Here is an 18142-nt window from a genome sequence, read left to right as displayed (position 1 = left end):
CAGCCCTTACCCGATCTCCACCAGGCGCAGATGTGTAAATACTCCAGCCTCTGCCTGGCTGGGGACAACTCTCGGGTGTGACTTAGACTGTTTCCACAACCCCTCCCCCTGGACTTGGCCAGATTCCTCTCCTGGGACCCTGCCTGAGCTCACACTCTTGATGGTCCTCTTCCCTTCCTTGTCCCTCTTCTTCACGCATCCGTTTTTTCCTGAGACCCCTACATGATAACTTCAGACAGATCTTGGTGCAGGGTTTCCTTATGCAGAACTCCCCCACTCAAGACACAAAGAGAAGCAAAAAGGAGGTAGTGATCCCTCCTGGTCTTTGTGTTACTACCCACAGTGATGCAAGTCAGATGTCAGTCATTATAAATAATAGAAGAATAATTCCTTTCATAATAAATTTGAGTGCATTCAAAATTATCCCTGTAATACTATGATCAGTCTCCCCTCACTTCCATTCTGGTTACTTTATGAGTGTGGAGAAAGAGGAGGCATTCCTGCTTGCTGGGGTTTGTACATAACCTACACTTTTATTATTACATCAAATCTAGATAAATCCATGGGATTGGGTCTTGAACGTAAACATCAACCATCGGGTGTTTTGCTGTGTGAAAGACGTTGAGACTTGTGGGATCAGATCCCTGGGAACCAGGGGGCTTTTTGCCTGCCTGGACTAGGTTCATGGGAGTAAGTCTTGGGGGCCCAGGCTCCCCCAGGACCACGTGAATAGCACACCTTCCTCCCACCAGAAATGTCTTCTGCTGTCATCTAACAGCTTCTCACTAAAACCTCTTGCAGGAAATTCTGATTCTTCCCTCGTTCCAGCCAGCGTACCCTGGGATTTCCTTCTTTGGCACTATGGAAAATGGTTTTGCTGCAACCATGGTCTTAGCACTTGGCTCACCCCCTTCCCTCCCCTGAAGCTAGCTGGAGTCTCAGCTTGTAGGCAAAAATCAGACTGTCAGGCAAAGGGTGCATGAGGGGCCTCAGTCAAGGCAGGAGGTGGGAACCAGGGCTGGTCTTGTTGTCACAGCATCATGATTAAGGCAGAGGGGGAGCTTAAGTTCCCCAGACCTTGGTTCCTCCTACAACCAGATCTATGCCAGGAAGTGTGGATGCCAGGGCATCTGTCCAGCCCACCTGTCCAGACCCAGACACCTCCCTGGAGGTCTGGATCAACCCCTTGGACACTGATGGGGTTCTGCTCCCAACAGCCCTACACCATCCTATTTATATCCCCACACACCATAGTGTCTGGAACCCCTGGCTGCTTTGCTGTGCTTCTGGCAACTTCCTATCCCCAAAACTGATCTTGAGCTTATGGTGACCCTTGATTCCAGAGACTGGGCCCTGGTACCTGCCTCAGGGCAAAATCTCTAAGATTTCTGTTCTCCTTTACCAGACCTCTGAGTTCTAGCAAGCCTGGATGCTGAGGCTGCTGGAGTAGTGATAGAGCTTGTTGGTATCACAATCTAGTTTCTGAATCTTTCTAGACTTTCTGACTGGGTGGTTGTGTTTATAAGCAAAGGGTCCTGTGTTACATCTTTATGTCCTCTAAGGCTGCTTACATATGTGAAAGAGAAACATTGTCTGCTATAAGTAAATAAAGGCTGTTGCAGCCATCAAGCCATCGCATTACAGCTGCCCTGAAGGTGAACGCTGAGGGAACTAAGAACAGAAATAGGGTGCCTGCCATCAAGTAGCCGCTGCAGCCAACCCCTCCTTCCCAAAAGACGCACCCTGAGGAGACAGGAGACAAGGCACAGGATACTGGCCTCAGAGAGCTGAGGTGCTCATCAAAAGAATGATTTCATTGAGTCCAGACCCTTGCATATTCTCATATATAGAGAAGCGCTAAATTCCTTACTTGAGATATCTAGTCTTTAACAATTATCTTTTGATGTTCCAACTACATAGTTTTTGTTGCAAAAACTCCTATATATTCTGGCTCCCCCTACTCTTTACAGAGCGGTCTCTCAGAATTATTTGAAAATGCTGTGCCCCGGGCTTAAGTCCTCAGTTTTGCCTCCCAGATAAAACATAACTCATCCCTTTCAGGCTGTGCATTTTTTTTCCCCCCAGTCAACATGCACATTAAATGCTCATTAAACATTTGCTGATTGACTCAATTTTTTCTCTAGGCCTCTTCAGGAGCCACCATGGCATTCATTTATTTAATCATGTTATCTTTCCATCCACCCATCTTATAACAAACATCTGTGTCTGAAAGAATGATTCCCTCTGTCTCCATCTCACATATTGGGGAAGAGATTTTTACGCTACAAACTCAGTCCTGGGAGTGTGGAATAGGTATATTTTAAAGGTGTGGGAAGGGATGACAAAGCCAGGCCCAGATGCTCTGCATACAGTGTCAGGTGCTGACTTCTTCATTGGAGAAGTGGGCTTGCAGATTATAGAGCAGGAAAAAAAAATGCTTCCATTCTTCCTGGTAGGTTTAAGACTCTACTGCCCCTAAGAGTTGATGTCAGTCCTTGTCAAACAGGAGGGAAAGAGGCAGGGTACAACCTTTTAAAAAACGACATAGTCACTGAGGATATGACAAAAACTGATTAGAACCAACCATCCAAGATGGCAGGAGATCTGACTTCCAGTAGACCTTGAGCCTCGTTATATGCTCATTATAGAATATCAGCATATGCTAAATGACACACCCACAGGCGCCATGACAGTTTAGAGGCTCATCATAAAATGCCAAAAGTGGCCAGTGGCCCAATTCTTGAAATCTCTGCCCCTGCTCAAAAATAGTTGGAATAATCCTCCCACTGATAGGCTCAAAACACCCAGCCTGTAAAGACTAACCGTGTCATGTTCTGGGGCCTCTGGCCTTCTGAGCTGGCCCACAGTCTGTCTCTGAAGCGTGTGTCTCCCAGGGGCACTCTCACTTTCCAAGACCAACCCCTGACCTGGGGCTGTGCTCACCTTTTAAAGGGGCCACATTCTGCCTGTGGAATGTGTCACCTCTCCAAACAAATTCACTTCTTACCTATCACCTGGTCTCTCACGAAGTTCTTTCTGTGAGGAGATACGAAGCACCTGAGCTTCATTACGTCCTAAGACCAGGTGCCTAATCTCAATTAAAACATGGTGAGTTCTAGGGATTTCCCTGATGGCGGTTGACTCCGCGGTCCCAACGCAGGGGGCCCGAGTTTTGCCGCAACTAAGATCTTGTGTGCCATAGCTAAACAACCCGAGTGCCAAGCAAGATCCCGCCAAACACCCCTCACAGAGAAAGAAAAAAAAAAAAAAGACTGGGTTTGAACCCCAATCTGGGTTCTCACTGGGTTCCAATTCTGGCTGGTGGGTTCGAGTTCTAGTCTGACTTGCAGGGTTTCACCTGCAAGGTGGGTGGGTCTTCACAAATATGGTTTGGGTTCTTGAAGGATTAAAAAATAATGTAACTTTAACTTCGATTACCCTGAGACTCTGAAAAAGGGGACTGGCTTGGGAATGGTGGCCAGAGACTACCATGGGGCCATTACCGATAGATTTGGACTTGAGAAATTAACGCTGGATGGCCTGATGGGGGCAGGGTGGGCACTCCTGCAGCAGGGCAGCTTTCCAAGGCGTGGAGAGGGATTGCCAGCGTGGGGCTGGAGAGAGAGATGCCTGCTGAAACGCCAGCATAAACCGGGTGTGAGGGCAGGGTGGGTAAGACTAAAAGCAACACCCTGTAAAAGGCTACACCCTCCTCGGCTAGATAAAGAAAAGGCTAATACTCCTCCATGAGTTTGAGTAAACTCTGGGAGTTGGTGATGGACAGGGAAGCCTGGCGCGCTGCAGTCTATGGGGTCGCAAAGAGTCGGACATGATGAGCGACTGAAATGAACTGAACTGAACAGTACTCACTGTAAAGCCTTTCTCCTCCCGCGTCGTGGCTTTTTCCACCACCTCCCCTCTCCGATCTCCCACACACCCGCGAGGGCACGGTTATAGATCTCGGCAAGCACGTGACACTTAGGAGAGGAGACCCACCGCTCCCGCCCACTGCTTGTTCCTAGAGGCCCTCCCACCTGCAGCTAATTCAGAGGAGAGGCGGCCCCTTGCCTCTAATCAGAGGCACAGACGCCACACCCCGCTGTTTCTCAAATACACGAGAGAGGGTGGACCCCTGCGGCAAAGGCAAAGCTGAGCTTAGGGTGACCCACAGCTGGGCAGCTGCTTTGGGCTCTGGGGACGCACAGCGGATCAGATACACACAGGTCAGGCTGGGGATGCTCAGCCCAAGTCGAGTCCATCCTGAAGGTGCGTGGCTCATGGCATGGACGCGGTGATTGCCTTCTGAGAGGAAAGGAGTTACCAGAGGGCTTCGGGAGCACGTTTCAGCTGGGCTTGAAGAAGCGCTGAGTGCAAAGGCCTGCAAGGTGTGAAAGGCTGGGTATCTCGCGGAGGGGCACTCTCCCCTGCAACTGACTGTAGTGTGGTGGTGAAGAGGGAGGGGACGTCGCCGAGGAGGACATGATACACTGATACACTGGCTCTGCTGGCTGTAAGTGGTAGGTCTCCTTGAGCAAGGGCATCTGAGGGTCAGGCTGAATAGCTTATGGTGTCCATAGTGTAGAGTTGTTGGCAGCAGTTCTCAAAGCGTGGAGATTCTCATCCACATCATCTGAGAATACGTTAGAAATGCACATAGTGGGGCCCCATGCAGACCCAACCAATCCACCCTAAAGGAAATCAGTCCTGAATATTCATTGGAAGGACTGATGCTAAAGCTGAAACTCCAATAATCTGGCCACCTGATGAGAAGAACTGACTCATTTGGAAAGACCCTGATGCTGGGAAAGATTGAAGGCAGGAGGAGAAGGGGATGACAGAGGATGAGATGGCTGGATGGCATCACTGACTTGATGGACATGAGTTTGAGTAAACTCCAGGAGTTGGTGATAGACAGGGAGGCCTGGTGTGCTGTGGTCCATGGGGTCGCAAAGAATCGGGACACACCTGAGCGACTGAACTGAAGCAGACCCATTGATTCAGAAATTCTGGGGGTGGGGCCCAGCAATCTATGGTTTGAGAAACACCAGCTGAGTCTGATATAAGCCAGAGTTTGAGAACTACTGGTGCAGTGGAAAGAGTACCAGACTTCGCAAGGAAGGTGGGGAGGGGCCTGGGGAGAGAGAGGTGAAGGGGAAAAGCTGCAGTCGGCCAAGAGCTGTTGTTCAGAGAGCAGCGGGCCACAGTACATACCTGCTTCTTTAAGGCGATCTGAGGAGGAACTAAGGTATGGGCCGCCTTGTTACAGATAGAAGACTGAAGCTTAGAATTTAAATTACTCACCTAAGATCAGCCTCCATCCCTGGCACCACGGAAGAATGGCAGCCTGGACATCGGTGCCTGGTCAGCCCATGGCTGCCCGGGTGGAGGGAAGAGGCCTGGAGCTTGAAGCTCCTTCCTGGGGGGCCTGGTGGTAAGCCAGACCCAAGGCTAATGGGAAGCAGTGAGCCTTCTGTTCTCACTCTTGTCCTCAATTATTTGAATTTTCATAAGGTTCACCATTCACACTAGGGAGCTGGGCTTAGCAAATGTATTTTCCTAAGTGACCAGCTGTCATCCCTGACTTCTGGACCTGAGGTTAAACGCGAGGTTCTTTGAAAAAGGCAGGGTGAAAAATTACCCGTCTGCGGTGACTACACCTACCTTAGATTTCTTTTTTTTTTTTTTTCAGAAAAAAAATACATATCATAGAGCAAAAAACAAAAATCCAAAACAACGCTAAAAGAATTTTCCTCCTTTTTCCCCCAAGTTGTATCATGTGGCTATAATAATTTGTATGATGAATATACATTTATTTTTGAAAGTGTAGCTAGTGACACCCCACGTGGAATGCAGTGACGTGACCCAGTGAACAAGTGGCAGAGTGTAGCTGTCTCCTTAGGGCAGTGTCAATCTGTCCGGCCACTTGGAGTCTGTCCCTGAGGCCAGAAAGAAGAGCCGCTGGGATATGGCCCCGGGGAACAGTGGGGCGTAGCTGGTGAAAGAGTTGCTTTGGCATTTGTGAGGTTAAGGCCCAGGGTCTTTGTGTCCTCTGGAAATGCCTGGCTATGACAGGCGTCACCTGGAGGGCTTAAGGGGGACTTTGGGGCCGAGGACCAGAGCTTTGGCAGTCCTCCTGAGAACTGAGCTTGCTTCTTGGAGTGCAAACTCAGAGCTGGCTCAGGCAGCCACCGTTCTCCAAACAAAAGGCCACTAGACACCTTTAAACACAAAATATTCTTTTATTTGTCAACGAAGGCTACACAGGGTCACTTCTGGTTTTGTTTTTATGCCTTTTTCTTTTCTTTTCTAGAAGGTATCTACATCTGCATTTATTTACAGCCTTGTCGGTATTTACACAGTCAAGAATACAGTGTTAGAAACACAAAAGTGTTGAGAAAAAAAACTTCTCAAAATTAGTTCCAGACTTCAGGAAAATTATTTCCACATGGTAAGGCCAGAGTCTCCAGTGTTGGTCGTCCAGAGGCAGCTTGGGAGAGTCCCGTTGCCAAAGCTGCGGGTTCAGAAGTCTTGAAGAACATCAGGCGGGTCTAGAAAAGTGGGATTCTGGTGTTGGTGAATCCAGGGCTGCCGGGCACCACCAAACATCTGTGACTCAGCTTCTGCCAGGCTAGCGGAGCCTGCTGGAGCGTTCGTTCTCCATTGGCAGTTTGCCCTCAGAATCAAACACATGTTCCTGGGGACCGTGAGGTCACCTGGTATCATGCCTTTGGCATTCCAGAGAGGGTAAGAAACCCAACATCGGCCCGCTGTCTGGGGCGGTCGTGTACACAAGGCTGGTTTTTTGAGAATGTAAAGGTTGGAGAGGATCAAGTTTCTATCACCTGAGCAATGAGTCTTTAAAATGAGTTTGCTGTTTTTCGAAGGCTAAATGAAAGGGCCTTGAACTACAGAGTTCTTTAATTTCCTCCTGTCCAATAAAATACAGACAAGTATATAAACCTACCTGGGAATTATGAACCTTCAATAGAGGGCTTTTAGTCCTAAATGAGGATCCCAAGGGGAAAAGGAGACTGGGTTCTTTCTGGGAAGGAAAAGGAGATGGGCCCTAGCTTGGGATGGGAAGCCATGCCTGGGGCATTAGTGGCCACTGTGAGGGGGTAGAGGATAGATTTGACTTTGAGCACCGGGGGAACAAACCCCAAAATCTGAGACCCTGCTGAGGCCTGGCCGACTCCTTCCTCCTGGGCACCTAGCTCAGTGTCACGGTCCTCACCATGTGGCAACTGCAGGTACAAGGTTACCAATGTAAAACTATTCTAAGATTTCACGTGGAAATCTTGTCTTTGCATTTTGGAAACCCCTGCCATTGTTAAAGGTGGTACTTAAAAGTCATAGCTAAAAAGGTTATTTAAAAAAAAAAAACAAATCTGATTCCTTGTTGTGCTAAGTCGCTTCAGTCATGTCCGACTCTTTACGAGCCTATGGACTGTAGCCCGCCGGGCTCCTCTGTCCTTGGGATTCTCCAGGCAAGAATACTGAAGTGGGTTGCCATGCCCTCCTCCAGGGGATCTTCCTGACCTAGGGATTGAACCTGCATCTCTTGTGTCTCCTGCATTGGCAGGCAGGTTCTTTACCATTATTGTCACCTGGGAAGCCCCCTGTTATGTGTCTATGAAAACACTGCCCCGTTTTATTCACCTTCCTTATCTACATCACCTTCTGCTCCCAGCCCCACCTCATCCTGATTCATTAGAATCATATCCTCTGGCCATTTTCAACTTTTGGTCAGTTTCTTAGAAATGGTTTCAAATCCTCCATCCCTAGGTAGAAATCAGGTACTGGTCTGTTCCGTGGTTTAGTTCTCAGCAAACAGTTCTGAGTGGCAAGCATCAGGGGTCATTTACCATGGAGTTTCTTCGCCTTCTTCCTGTTGTCATAGGTCCCCCCTCCAGTGATGTCTGGCTGGTGGGTGGGTGACAAGGAAATCCCATCCTATAAAACCAAAGTTGGGGAATCACTGAAGTCCTATTTAAGGTGATGACAGAGAGGCAGCTGTGGAGGATACAGGAGGAAGTAGGAGCTCTTCTAAAGGAGCTTCCACAAACAGCTCTTCTGTCTTCTTGGGACAGAAGCTGTCATCCTACAGAATAATGGACCAGGGCCAGGGAGGGAGGGCTGTCTCCCAAGGGAAGGGACACGTTTTGGCTGGTTAATGTCAAAAGGGCAGGTGCCATCAAAGATGGGATTTGATGCCTAGAGGCCAGTAGGCTGGCACTGGGAACGCTGGCTTATGCCTTCAGACTGTTGCTGTGACATTGGGACTGCTGGTCCCAGCGGGAAGACACTGCGAGGAGAGGCACTGAGTCACCTGCTGGCTCGAATGCGAACAACTCACAAGGGCTGAAGCCAGAAGCACCGTCTCCAGTAGCAACCACACAAGGCAAAACCGAGGTGCACGAGGCTGCCTGCCCCACACTTGAGACCCTTTCTCTACAGGCTGGGGGTGCTCCCATTTCCTCCCAGACAGCAGCTAGGCCTCCTTGGTGGTGTGTAGCCCAGGAAAAAATAGAACATCATTCGTTTAAAGAAATGGAATGTTCAGTAATTTTCCATGACTTTGATCTTTAAGAGTCACTATGACTTTGGGGTTGGAGAGTCAGAGGGTTGGGGAGGTACAGGGAGATGGTTCATTTGGCTCTGACCTCCAAGTTGACGTTCCCAGCAGGTCTGGACTGATGTCAGGAGGTCAGGGTGGAACTGATTATCTAGGCCAACGTTCAGGGCCCCATTGCTCAAGGACCCCTTCCATCAAGATGACATTTGAGAGGCATGTCTATTCTGGGTTGAAAATAAAAAACAAAATGTGTTCTTCAGGCCCAACTATCTTCCATCCTATTCAAGAAGGATCCTGCCAGATGGGCGCCGCCACCAGCCCCCGCCTCACACGGTGGGCGCGGAAGCCCTGCCATCTGACTCGGCTGAGCTCTGGACGCGGTGGACAAACAAGGCCAAGATGCACTGTCACGGCAGTGTCACTTTTTTTTTTGGAAACAGGAAGAGCACTTAGCGAAACGCATCCTCTCGTCCCAGTGGAACGACGTCAGGCGAGACCTCCTCTCCCGAGCAGCTGCGGGGGCCTCCCTCTGCCAGGCAGGCTCCCGGCCCGCGCGCTTCGCCAATTCTCACGCGGCAAGAGACCGTCTCGGTTTCGTTCACTGCTGGAATATTCTGAAGACTCTGTGAGTAAGGCTATAAAGGTGCCGTGAGCTTGTCAGTCCAACAAGGTTTCCACGGGGAAAGAGCTCAGACTCAGAATTCATTTTCCACACTTAATGTAAAATGTAACCCATAGAAGTCCCATTTTCTAAGAAGCCCAGCTTAAAAGGGAACGTTTGGCTTCCGCTCCTGGTCTCCCAGAGCCTCCTGTGAGAGGTAATGATGATGGTAATTAGGCAGATGAGACAGGAGCAAGGAGCCCCAGGCGCTCCCCTCCCTTCAGTACTCCCCTCCAGCCCAGTGGGGGCTGCCTCTCCCACAAGCCTTGCAGGTGTGGGCTGGCCACAAGCCTCTACCCACTGCCCTCAGGCGTGGGTCTTCACAGGGGCAACTGCAGCCTGGCTTCCTGCGTCTGCGAGCACTGCCCCCAGTCCTGGAGGGGCAGCTTGATGCTGCCAGGCCACACCAAGTTCTCTCTTCTCTCCTCCTTGCTCCTTCATCTCACTTTAAAACCCTGGCTGGGCTCCTCTAGGAGGGGAGAAGCTGTCATCTGTTTTAGAAGAACTTCACAGAAGGCATTTCCTGCATCCCAAGCTCTGCAGTTAGCCCGACACTAACAGGGAAGCAGAGGTGCCTTCGGGAGCTGGTTAGAACCATGCTTAGTTCACGCCTTCCTCTCTTTGGCTGACTTTTCCTTAAACCTCTTTTCCGGAACCGAAGGCCACCAGGCACCTCTCTCCACACTCCTAGTTCTCAGTGGTGGCAGCTGAGCAATGGAGGGAAGATGCCCAGAGTCCTGGGGGAGAGGGCTTCACCTCGGAAGGCAGGCTGGTATCCTTGCCACCAATGCCATCCTTGTGCTGTGGGTGACCTTCTCTTCCGGGCATGGTGCCCACACTCAGGGCCGGCTGTGCAGTGCTGGTTCTCACATCTGGCTTTGGGAGAGAAGAGGAGCTGAATAAGGAACATCACGGGAGGACTGATCAACCACAGACGCCCTGGGTACCTCTGCCTCTTAGCCCCCAGGACGAGGTTGCCAGACTGGGAAAAAGACCCAAGAGACACATGCTCCGTCCCAGCATGGGAGTGGCAACTGACAACTACACAGGGTTTGCAAAAGGGTTTGGGGGTTTCGTTTAGCATCAAAATATAAAGCTTGGACAGGAGTTTGGGGCAGCTTGAAAAAGGTGCCGTGAGATCATGAAATTCCCCAGAGCAAGATGAAACCATCCGTGGTTCTCCGGGGGCATGGAACACAGTGTTAAAAAGCGCCCCCACCTATCTGCGGGAGCTTGGCCAAAGATCCTTGGGTCCTGCAGACCCTCTTTCCAGGCCCTCCGGAAATCTGCTCCCGGCCCATGACTCTCCGCACCCTTCACTCCTGCCCGACCCCCGTGGAAGATAGCCTTGCACGTGGACAAGTTAGCACAGACACTCGTGTCTCACATCACACTGGGGACCTGGGGACAGACAAGGACACACCCCAGGGGCTGCATCTCAGGGAAGAGAAATGTGCCCCAAACAACAAGGAAAACTCCTCAAGGAAAAGGGAACAAAAGACAGTCAAGTTTTCATTGTGATCACACTACAGAAAAAAAAAATACCCTCTGTTCTTTGCAAAAAATGTGTGAAGGCCAAATCTGTGTTTTTCTTTTCTTAAAAAAAAGGATGTTGCATGAGTTACAATGCAACCAAGTATCTTTTTTGTTGTTGTTTTTTTGCACTTGTTAAAAAAAGGATTTTTTTTTTTTTTTAAGTACAACACAGTCAGGTCCGCGGCCACAAAAGAGTAGCTGTCTTTGGCAAGAAGTCCCGGCCGTGGTCCTCTCTGTCACCTCCGGCCCATCTCACTCTGTCTCATGAAGTGGATGTTGTTGGCGCTGTCTGACAGTTCCGGGTACTGCTCGACTGAGATCATGAAGAAGCCATCGTAGCCTTGAACCCGCCCCGTGTTCAGCACCTGCTGCTTCTCGCCCTCGGTCCAGGCCCGCAGGCCCTCCTCCCCGTCCCGAAGTCGCTGCTGCTCACGGGCCCAGGCCTGGCGCACGGCTCTCTGCCGGGCCAGCTCCAGCACCCGCGCCTTCTCCTCGTCCAGAGTGGTCCCGTAGCGCGTGTTCAAGCACAGAGCCCCATACTGGAGCTGGATGTCTGTGTAGCGTCTAGTCCTGCCGTTAAGCATCGTGTTGATCTGGGAGACGGTGACGTTGACCCCGTTCTCCAGGGTCCGGCGCCCGCCGCTGAGGCCCAGGATGGCCAGGTCACCTTCCGAAGGCCCTGGTTTCACGAAGTAGTGGGTGTCCACCCCGTCGATGGTGAAGTGCAGGTTCTCCAGGTAATGGGCGTTGTTCAAGACGGCAGCCACCCGCCGCCCGTCCTCGTTGGCCACGCTGATGATGTCTGTGGCCACGCGGCCATCCTTCAAGGCGAACTTGACCCCCTTGCCGAACACGGAGCCGCTGGATGCAAACTTCTTTGTCTCTGGGGCCTGCTGGCAGCTGGTGATGGTGGAGCCATAGAGCTGGTCAAAACGTTCCAGGGTGACGAAGGCCTTGAGCTGCTTCTGCACTTCACATTGCACCCCGAGGATAGACTGAGGTGGGGAGGAGAAAGAGAGAGTGAAATAAAGTGGGGAAACCACCAGGGAACTGGAGAACCAGCCTGCATGACCAAGTCTAACTTATACAAATACACTAACCTGTAGCACCTAGCTCTACTGCTGACCACCAGGACGCCTGGCCCCTGTGCGAGTAGCGTCTAGTCCTGCCGTTAAGCACTCTGTCGGTCTGGGAAGTGGTGACGCTGAACCCATTATACAGGGTTTGCCGTAAAAGCACCCATGTATTTAACCCTTCCTTCCACTCAGAGACTGCTCAGGGGGCATCTACTCTGAGCTCACTTGCTTTCTCGGCACTGAGGTCAGAACAACGAAGCAGACATCATCCCTGTCCTTGAAGAACTCCTTGTTTCGTGGGGAAAGACAAATGTACAGCGAAGAACTACAATCAAGTGTGAGGACTGGTGGCCTAAGACAAGTGACCGTAACGGCTATAGCCAACATGTCTTGGTCTTTGAGCTGAATAGTTCACATTCGTTATCTTGTTGGATCTTCACAATAGCTTTATACAGTAGGGGTGTTATTATTCTGGTTTTACGTCTGAGAAGCTAAGGCTCAAAGAGGTTGAGACTGGCCCACAGTCATTCAGTAGTAGGTATTCAAGCCAACATTCGAACCCAGGTCTTTCTGATTCTAGAGGCTCAGTTCAAGGGCTACTGGAGTCGGGAGGAGCAAACACAGCTCAGGACACCAGTCTGGAGGCAGAGAGGCGAGGTGGAGAAGGCGGGGTTCAAGGACAGGCTCACACCTGGGTTGGGACTTGGAGGATGAGGGGGTGATGTCAGGTGCGGCAATGACGAGGGTGTACTCTTGTCTAGGGGCTTAGTAAGACGGAAAGCGGTGGTTTATATGACCCTCTGTGTGCGTGCTAAGTCCTTCAGTCGGTGCAGCTCTTTGTGACCTTGTGGACTGTAGCCCGCCACACTCCTCTGCCCGTGGGATTCTCCAGGCAAGACTACTGGAGTGGGTTGCCATGCCCTCCTCCAGGGGATCTTTCTGACCCAGGGATCAAACCCGCATCTCTTGTATCTCCTGCATTGGCAGGTAGGTTCTTTACCACTAATGCCACCCGGGAAGTCCATGAATCCTCTTAACCTGCTTTATTGCTCTCCACCACATTTAGAAATGGTTTTCAAGGATGGCCTCTGTCTCTACAATGCTTCCTGGAGGCCCTTTACGTGCCCCTGCTCTTGGCTACTTTAGGGAACAGGTTGGGCCTGTCTCCTTGGCATACCTGTCCCTCCCATGGCTCAGGGAGCTATGGGAAGCCACTCTCAGGCAGGCTGCACGGCCTTGTCAGCAACTCAGGCAAACAGCTTTAGAAACAGGTCCATCAGCTTCTCACTGAAATTAAGTCCTCTTTATAATTAATAGAACCCTGTCTGTGAACAATTATTTCCTAGAGTTTCGCGAAAGCCAGAGTGCTCAACAACAAAGATCTCCGATGCTTGCCAAGGGCAGAAATCAATAATTCATTGACAAGAGAGGCTGGCAAAGGGGCCGTCAGGGATTGTGGCTCTGGGAGTGGGTGGTGGAGGGAGCCTGGAGTTGGGGCGCAGCTGAGAGGCTGGAAGCAGCCCTGGGAAGACAGTGCCATGGGCAGCTGGGGGGACCTGGAGGGGAGGGACGGTGGGGCTGGAGAGGGCAGGGGGCAGGCGAAGGCCATAGAGAGAGAGAGGCTTTGCGACCAGATGGGCTTGGGCTCTCATCGTCTTCTGCTACTTTGCAGCTGGCCTTGGACAAGTTTCCTCTCTCAACTCTGGTCTCTGTAAAGCGGGGGAAAAGACTGAACTCGCAGAGTTGTTTACCTCTTTCAACTATTTGGTCATTCAACAAAAAGTGTTCCTTCCAGGCACCTGAGAAATATGCAAGGTGGTAGGCCGGGTACCAAATAAGACCCACTACTTGCCCCCTTGGGGCTCAGGGTCTAGTGGAGATACAGAAAAGAAAGCAGAAATGAAAATAGAGTGTGGAGAGGAAGTTGTAGGTGCCATCAGACAACAGAGGTCCAGCACCATGTTCTCCAGAGTCTAGGGGAAGGAAACAGCCAGGCTGAGACCTCATGGAATCTGGCCGGAGTAAGAGATGCGGATGCGTCAGTTTCTGATTGCCAGCCGTATGCCATCTGCAACCCAGACTTCCTCCTGAGTCTCTTGTCCCCTTGGACAGGGGTCCCCTGGAAGGCCCAGTCTCGGCCTGATTCATTCCTGCCTTCCCTGGGCTCCTGCAGCATGGGGTCTGGAAGAGCCAGCTCCTTGTACAGATCTTATGAATGAGGGGGGCAATGGGAAGAAATGAACAAATGGATGCAGGAAGTGAGGGGGTGGGGTACAACCGCTTTTATGATCTTTATAACCATGAAATTCTATGAGTCTTTGTGTCACGAATGGAAGATGGAGAGAGCAACACTGTTTTGAGGACCTACAGAGACAGATCTGAGTTTGAATCCCACGCTACTCCATCTTTGGTGGGTGGCATTTGAAAGCCTCAGGCATTAAATCTGTAAAATGACAACAATGATGCAGGGGGATATTTTTGTTGTTAATTTATAAAGAACACCTCACACAAGGGCAGGGGCATGTTGAGGGTGCTCAGGAAATATTACATTTGTATTTAGAACGCACCTTTCCTCCTTGTACTTTTGTTCTGGGTTGGGACAAAGGCTCATTGTGCAGAACTCCAAACTCAGTGTAACATACAAAACTCCTTAATTTGGCTCATGAGGATCTGTGTGCCATTATGGCTGTGTCCATAGTGACTTGCCGGGGTCACTAAGTTTTTTGCTCAACAGTTTCTGGTAAGCACTGCAAACGTACCACGTTGGTTTCTATTATTGGCCTCAGCTTTTCTGAAAAGCTGGTGGGACCCATTCTTGTAATGTCAGCCATGTGCGTGAATTACCTTGCTGTTGTCCCACTCCTGAGTTTTCATCTGTGTGTGGACGAGCTCATAGGATGGTTCCATAGCATCCATGTCTGGCTTGGGATAGCCGGGGATCACGTTGTGAAGCTGGAATCCGAAGGTGAGGAGCCAGCTGTTGACATCTGGGTGGGAGAGAAGAAGCAGAAACATCCCTGTGGAGTCAGTGGACCTCAGATGTGACACACCCCGAGAAGGCGGCCTAGAGTAAGGCTGCTGGGGTGGGGTGAGGATGTGGTGGGCAGCTGGTGGGAGAGTCAACAAGCACGCCGGAAACTGTTTCATAGCATGGAAGCCGAGTGTGCTCTTGGGACTAGTGATCCCTCCTGTGGATGTATCTGAGAGTGATGTCACACATGTAGAACCTAGGCTTCCCAACTCCTCTTTCTACTGTCACTCTACCCCAAGGACCTTCAGCTTCACAGCCTGGGGCAGCTGTTGATGGATGAAGACCGCTCTGCATCTACCTTAGACATCAACAGAAGACACGGAAGACAACCACACCCAAAGGGAAGATTTTAATGAATCACTTTCAAAGAGAAAATTCACTTAAGAAATAAACTCTTAAACCCTTTCCCAATCCTTTCTGCAGAGATTAGAATCTCAGGGCCAAAGTGCATTGGCCTGTGCTCAGTTGCTTCGGTCACATCCGACTCCTGCTCACTCTATGGATCATAGCCTGCCAGGCTCCTCTGTCCATGGGATTCTCCAGGCAAGAATACTGGAGTGGGTAGCCATCTCCTCCTCCAGGGGATCTTCCTGACCCAGGGATCAAACTCATGTCTCCTGCATTCAGGAAGATTCTTTACCGCTGAGCTACTGGGGAAGCCCATGGAGATGGCCTGACCACAGATCAAAGAGTTCCCCCCGCCCCCCGATCCTGCCTTATTACTTACTCTGACAGCCAAAGGAAGTCACCTAACTTCCCTGTGCCATCATTTCCAGTCTCTATATTGGGTTTGATGATCGAGCCCCATAGGCATTGAATTTATTGGTTTTTATAATATTCCTGGGGGGTTACTAATTAGAAAGTACTCAGTATAGATACTCAGCTGGGATATTGTCATGAGCATTTGGCTCACTGAAGAATGGAATCAGGAAGTCAAGACTTCAGGGGAAAAAAAAAAGAGGAAAAGAAAGAGGGTGTGCCATCAGTTACTTGGCCCTCTGTGGCTGAGGGTCTTTTCCGTGCCCAGCACTGGTGTCACAGACCTTCAGCTTGCACACTCAGGACCCTGGAGGGGAGACGAGACACATGGCATGGATAACTCTGACACGAGAAAAAGGCCGAGCGGAGGGCAGAAGTCTTTTGGTCCTACAGGCTGACAAGTCTTCATGAAGAAGGTAGCCTTTAAGCCGGACACTGAAAGTTGTGTAAATTTTGTCAGACTTCAGTGGAGATGAGGGGGGCACTTCAGGCAAAAGCTGTTGTGTAAGGCAAGGCCTGGAGTGGGCAGGTGAGTATTGGGAACTTTCGGGTAGCCAGACAGCAGTTCAGCAGGGCAGAGAGAGAATCAGAAAGGAAAATGGTGGCTGGGGCAGGAAGAGCCTGAGGTGGCAGGCGGGAGGTGATCTGGGGTCTACAGGAGACAGACAGGGTTTCTTTGGTGGCTCAGATGGTAAAGAGTCTGCCTGCGATGCAGGAGACCTAGGCTTGACCCCTGGCAAGGGAAGAGCCCCTGTAGAAGGGCATGGCAACCCACTCCAGTATTCTTGCCTGGAGAATCCCCATGGACAGAGGGGCCTGGTGGGCTATAATTCATGGGGTCTCAAAGAGTCAGACACAACTGAGTGTCTAACACACATACACAGGAGACAGACAGACAGCCTGTGTCCCAGCATGGCTCAGCCTTCCTTGGGAAGGGGCAGCCGAAGATGCCAAGGCAGTTGGTGACCAGAGACTTGAATCTGAAGTCAGGAGAAGGCAGAATTCAGAATTTAGTCTCAGAGCCAGCAACTCTGGGCAGTGGGCATTCAGGTCTGCTTTTGGCTTCTTCCCAAGCAGACAGATCTCTGGTCAGGGAGGTTCTTAGGGTCCAGGCATTGGTGAAACAGTTCATCCCAAAGATGGGAGTGCCCTTTGGTGGTCAACAACCTCATCCCGTGTTGCCTGTACCCTAAAAGCCTCATGTTTGCCTTTTCAGGGCGGGGGGTGGGGCTTGTTTTTGCATTTTGGATGTTACAGAGTCCATCTCTTGGGTTTGAAGCCTGGAGGTACTGAAGCGAAGGGGTGGTAGAAAGAAGATTGGAAACCCAAATTCTACTTCTAGAGAGATCACTTAAGGGAAAGAACATGGTTAAGGCAAGACAAAACCCAGGTCCAAACGCTGGCTCCCCAACTCACAAACTGATCTTGGACATTTTCCTTAATCTCTCTAAGGTTTAGTTTCTTTGTCTGCAAATTGATGGGAGAAATAGTTTTCACCAAGTCATGGAGAAGAATACTAACAGTGTTACCAGTTGAATCGGCCATCATATAGCAGGAACTGTTCTGTCTGTTATATAAATGATTGAACTTACTGTATTTTCAAGTGTTCAGCGTGGTTCTGGCTCACAGAAGGTTTTCTGTGTTTCTTCTGTGTTTGAAGAAGAAACACCTATGCCTCCAAGTGCCTGGACCTTCATTTCCTCATTTGAAACACGAGGCGCTTGGATCAGTTTTCTCCAAAGTCCCTATATTCACTGAGTTTCTAAGTATCTCTGATTCTATGAATCATGGCAGATGGTTCTTTGGGAAATTAAAACAAACAGAATGGAGAGGAAAAAAAATGGCTACAAAGCCATTTTGCCTCAGGCTTAGAACTTGCATCTGAATTTGTAGTTGCAGAGGAAAGTTTCTATCAGGAGTACTGAGAATTCCCAGGAAACCAGGGGGCTGAAAAGAGGCCTGGGCCTTAATTATAAGTGATGGAAGGTGGGAAACTTTCCGTTATGCCTTTAGGAAAAACGCTGAAAACTGATTTATTCATTGGTTTTTCTACTGTGCTTTTCTAAAGAGTTGGGAATGTTCCCTTTCTTTCCTATGACATCAGAGGTAGATGTTCCCTCACATTAAATAGCTCTTCACCAATCCGTCTCAGACCTCAGCATGGCTGCCTGGAACAGTGATGGAGAATAACAATCCCTTTTACATGAACACAGCTGTGCACTTTACAGAGAGAACTCACCTAAGAATGAGGATCCTGGAGTCAGACACAGCAGCGGTCTAAGCTCAGCCTCGCCCCCTCTACCTGGGCTGGTTCCTTTTCTTCTCTGACCCTCACTTTCTGCCTCTGTAAATGACGTCAGTACTCCCCATCTCACAGGCAACAGGGATGGTCAAGTGCAAAGGTGTATATGAGGGATCAGTGGTGGACATTTTAAAGTTGCGTTCCTAGCATCCCATTCTGCCTTTTCTCTCTTTTTGAGGTACGCGTGTATTTTTAGGGATGC

At 50.2% G+C, this 18142-nt stretch overlaps 1 protein-coding gene across 8 annotated transcripts in view; it reads right to left on the bottom strand.

Moving 5' to 3' along the window:
* Positions 1 to 6219: 6219 nt before the first annotated feature.
* The window catches only part of TENM4 (teneurin transmembrane protein 4), an 854243-nt gene continuing 842320 nt past the window's right edge, over positions 6220 to 18142 (bottom strand). For all 8 annotated transcript variants that reach the window (XM_061407667.1, XM_061407664.1, XM_061407669.1 and 5 more), the window contains 2 exons: positions 14693 to 14835; positions 6220 to 11767 (listed from right to left, as the gene is read on the bottom strand). In XM_061407667.1, the coding sequence (XP_061263651.1) occupies positions 11009 to 11767; positions 14693 to 14835 (902 nt within the window). In that variant the 3' untranslated portion in view covers positions 6220 to 11008. The remainder of the gene's footprint in view (positions 11768 to 14692; positions 14836 to 18142) is intronic.

This window comes from Bos javanicus, chromosome 29, assembly GCF_032452875.1.
Source record: "Bos javanicus breed banteng chromosome 29, ARS-OSU_banteng_1.0, whole genome shotgun sequence".
Lineage (NCBI taxonomy): Eukaryota > Metazoa > Chordata > Mammalia > Artiodactyla > Bovidae > Bos > Bos javanicus.
This window is presented reverse-complemented; position numbering and strand designations above follow the sequence as displayed.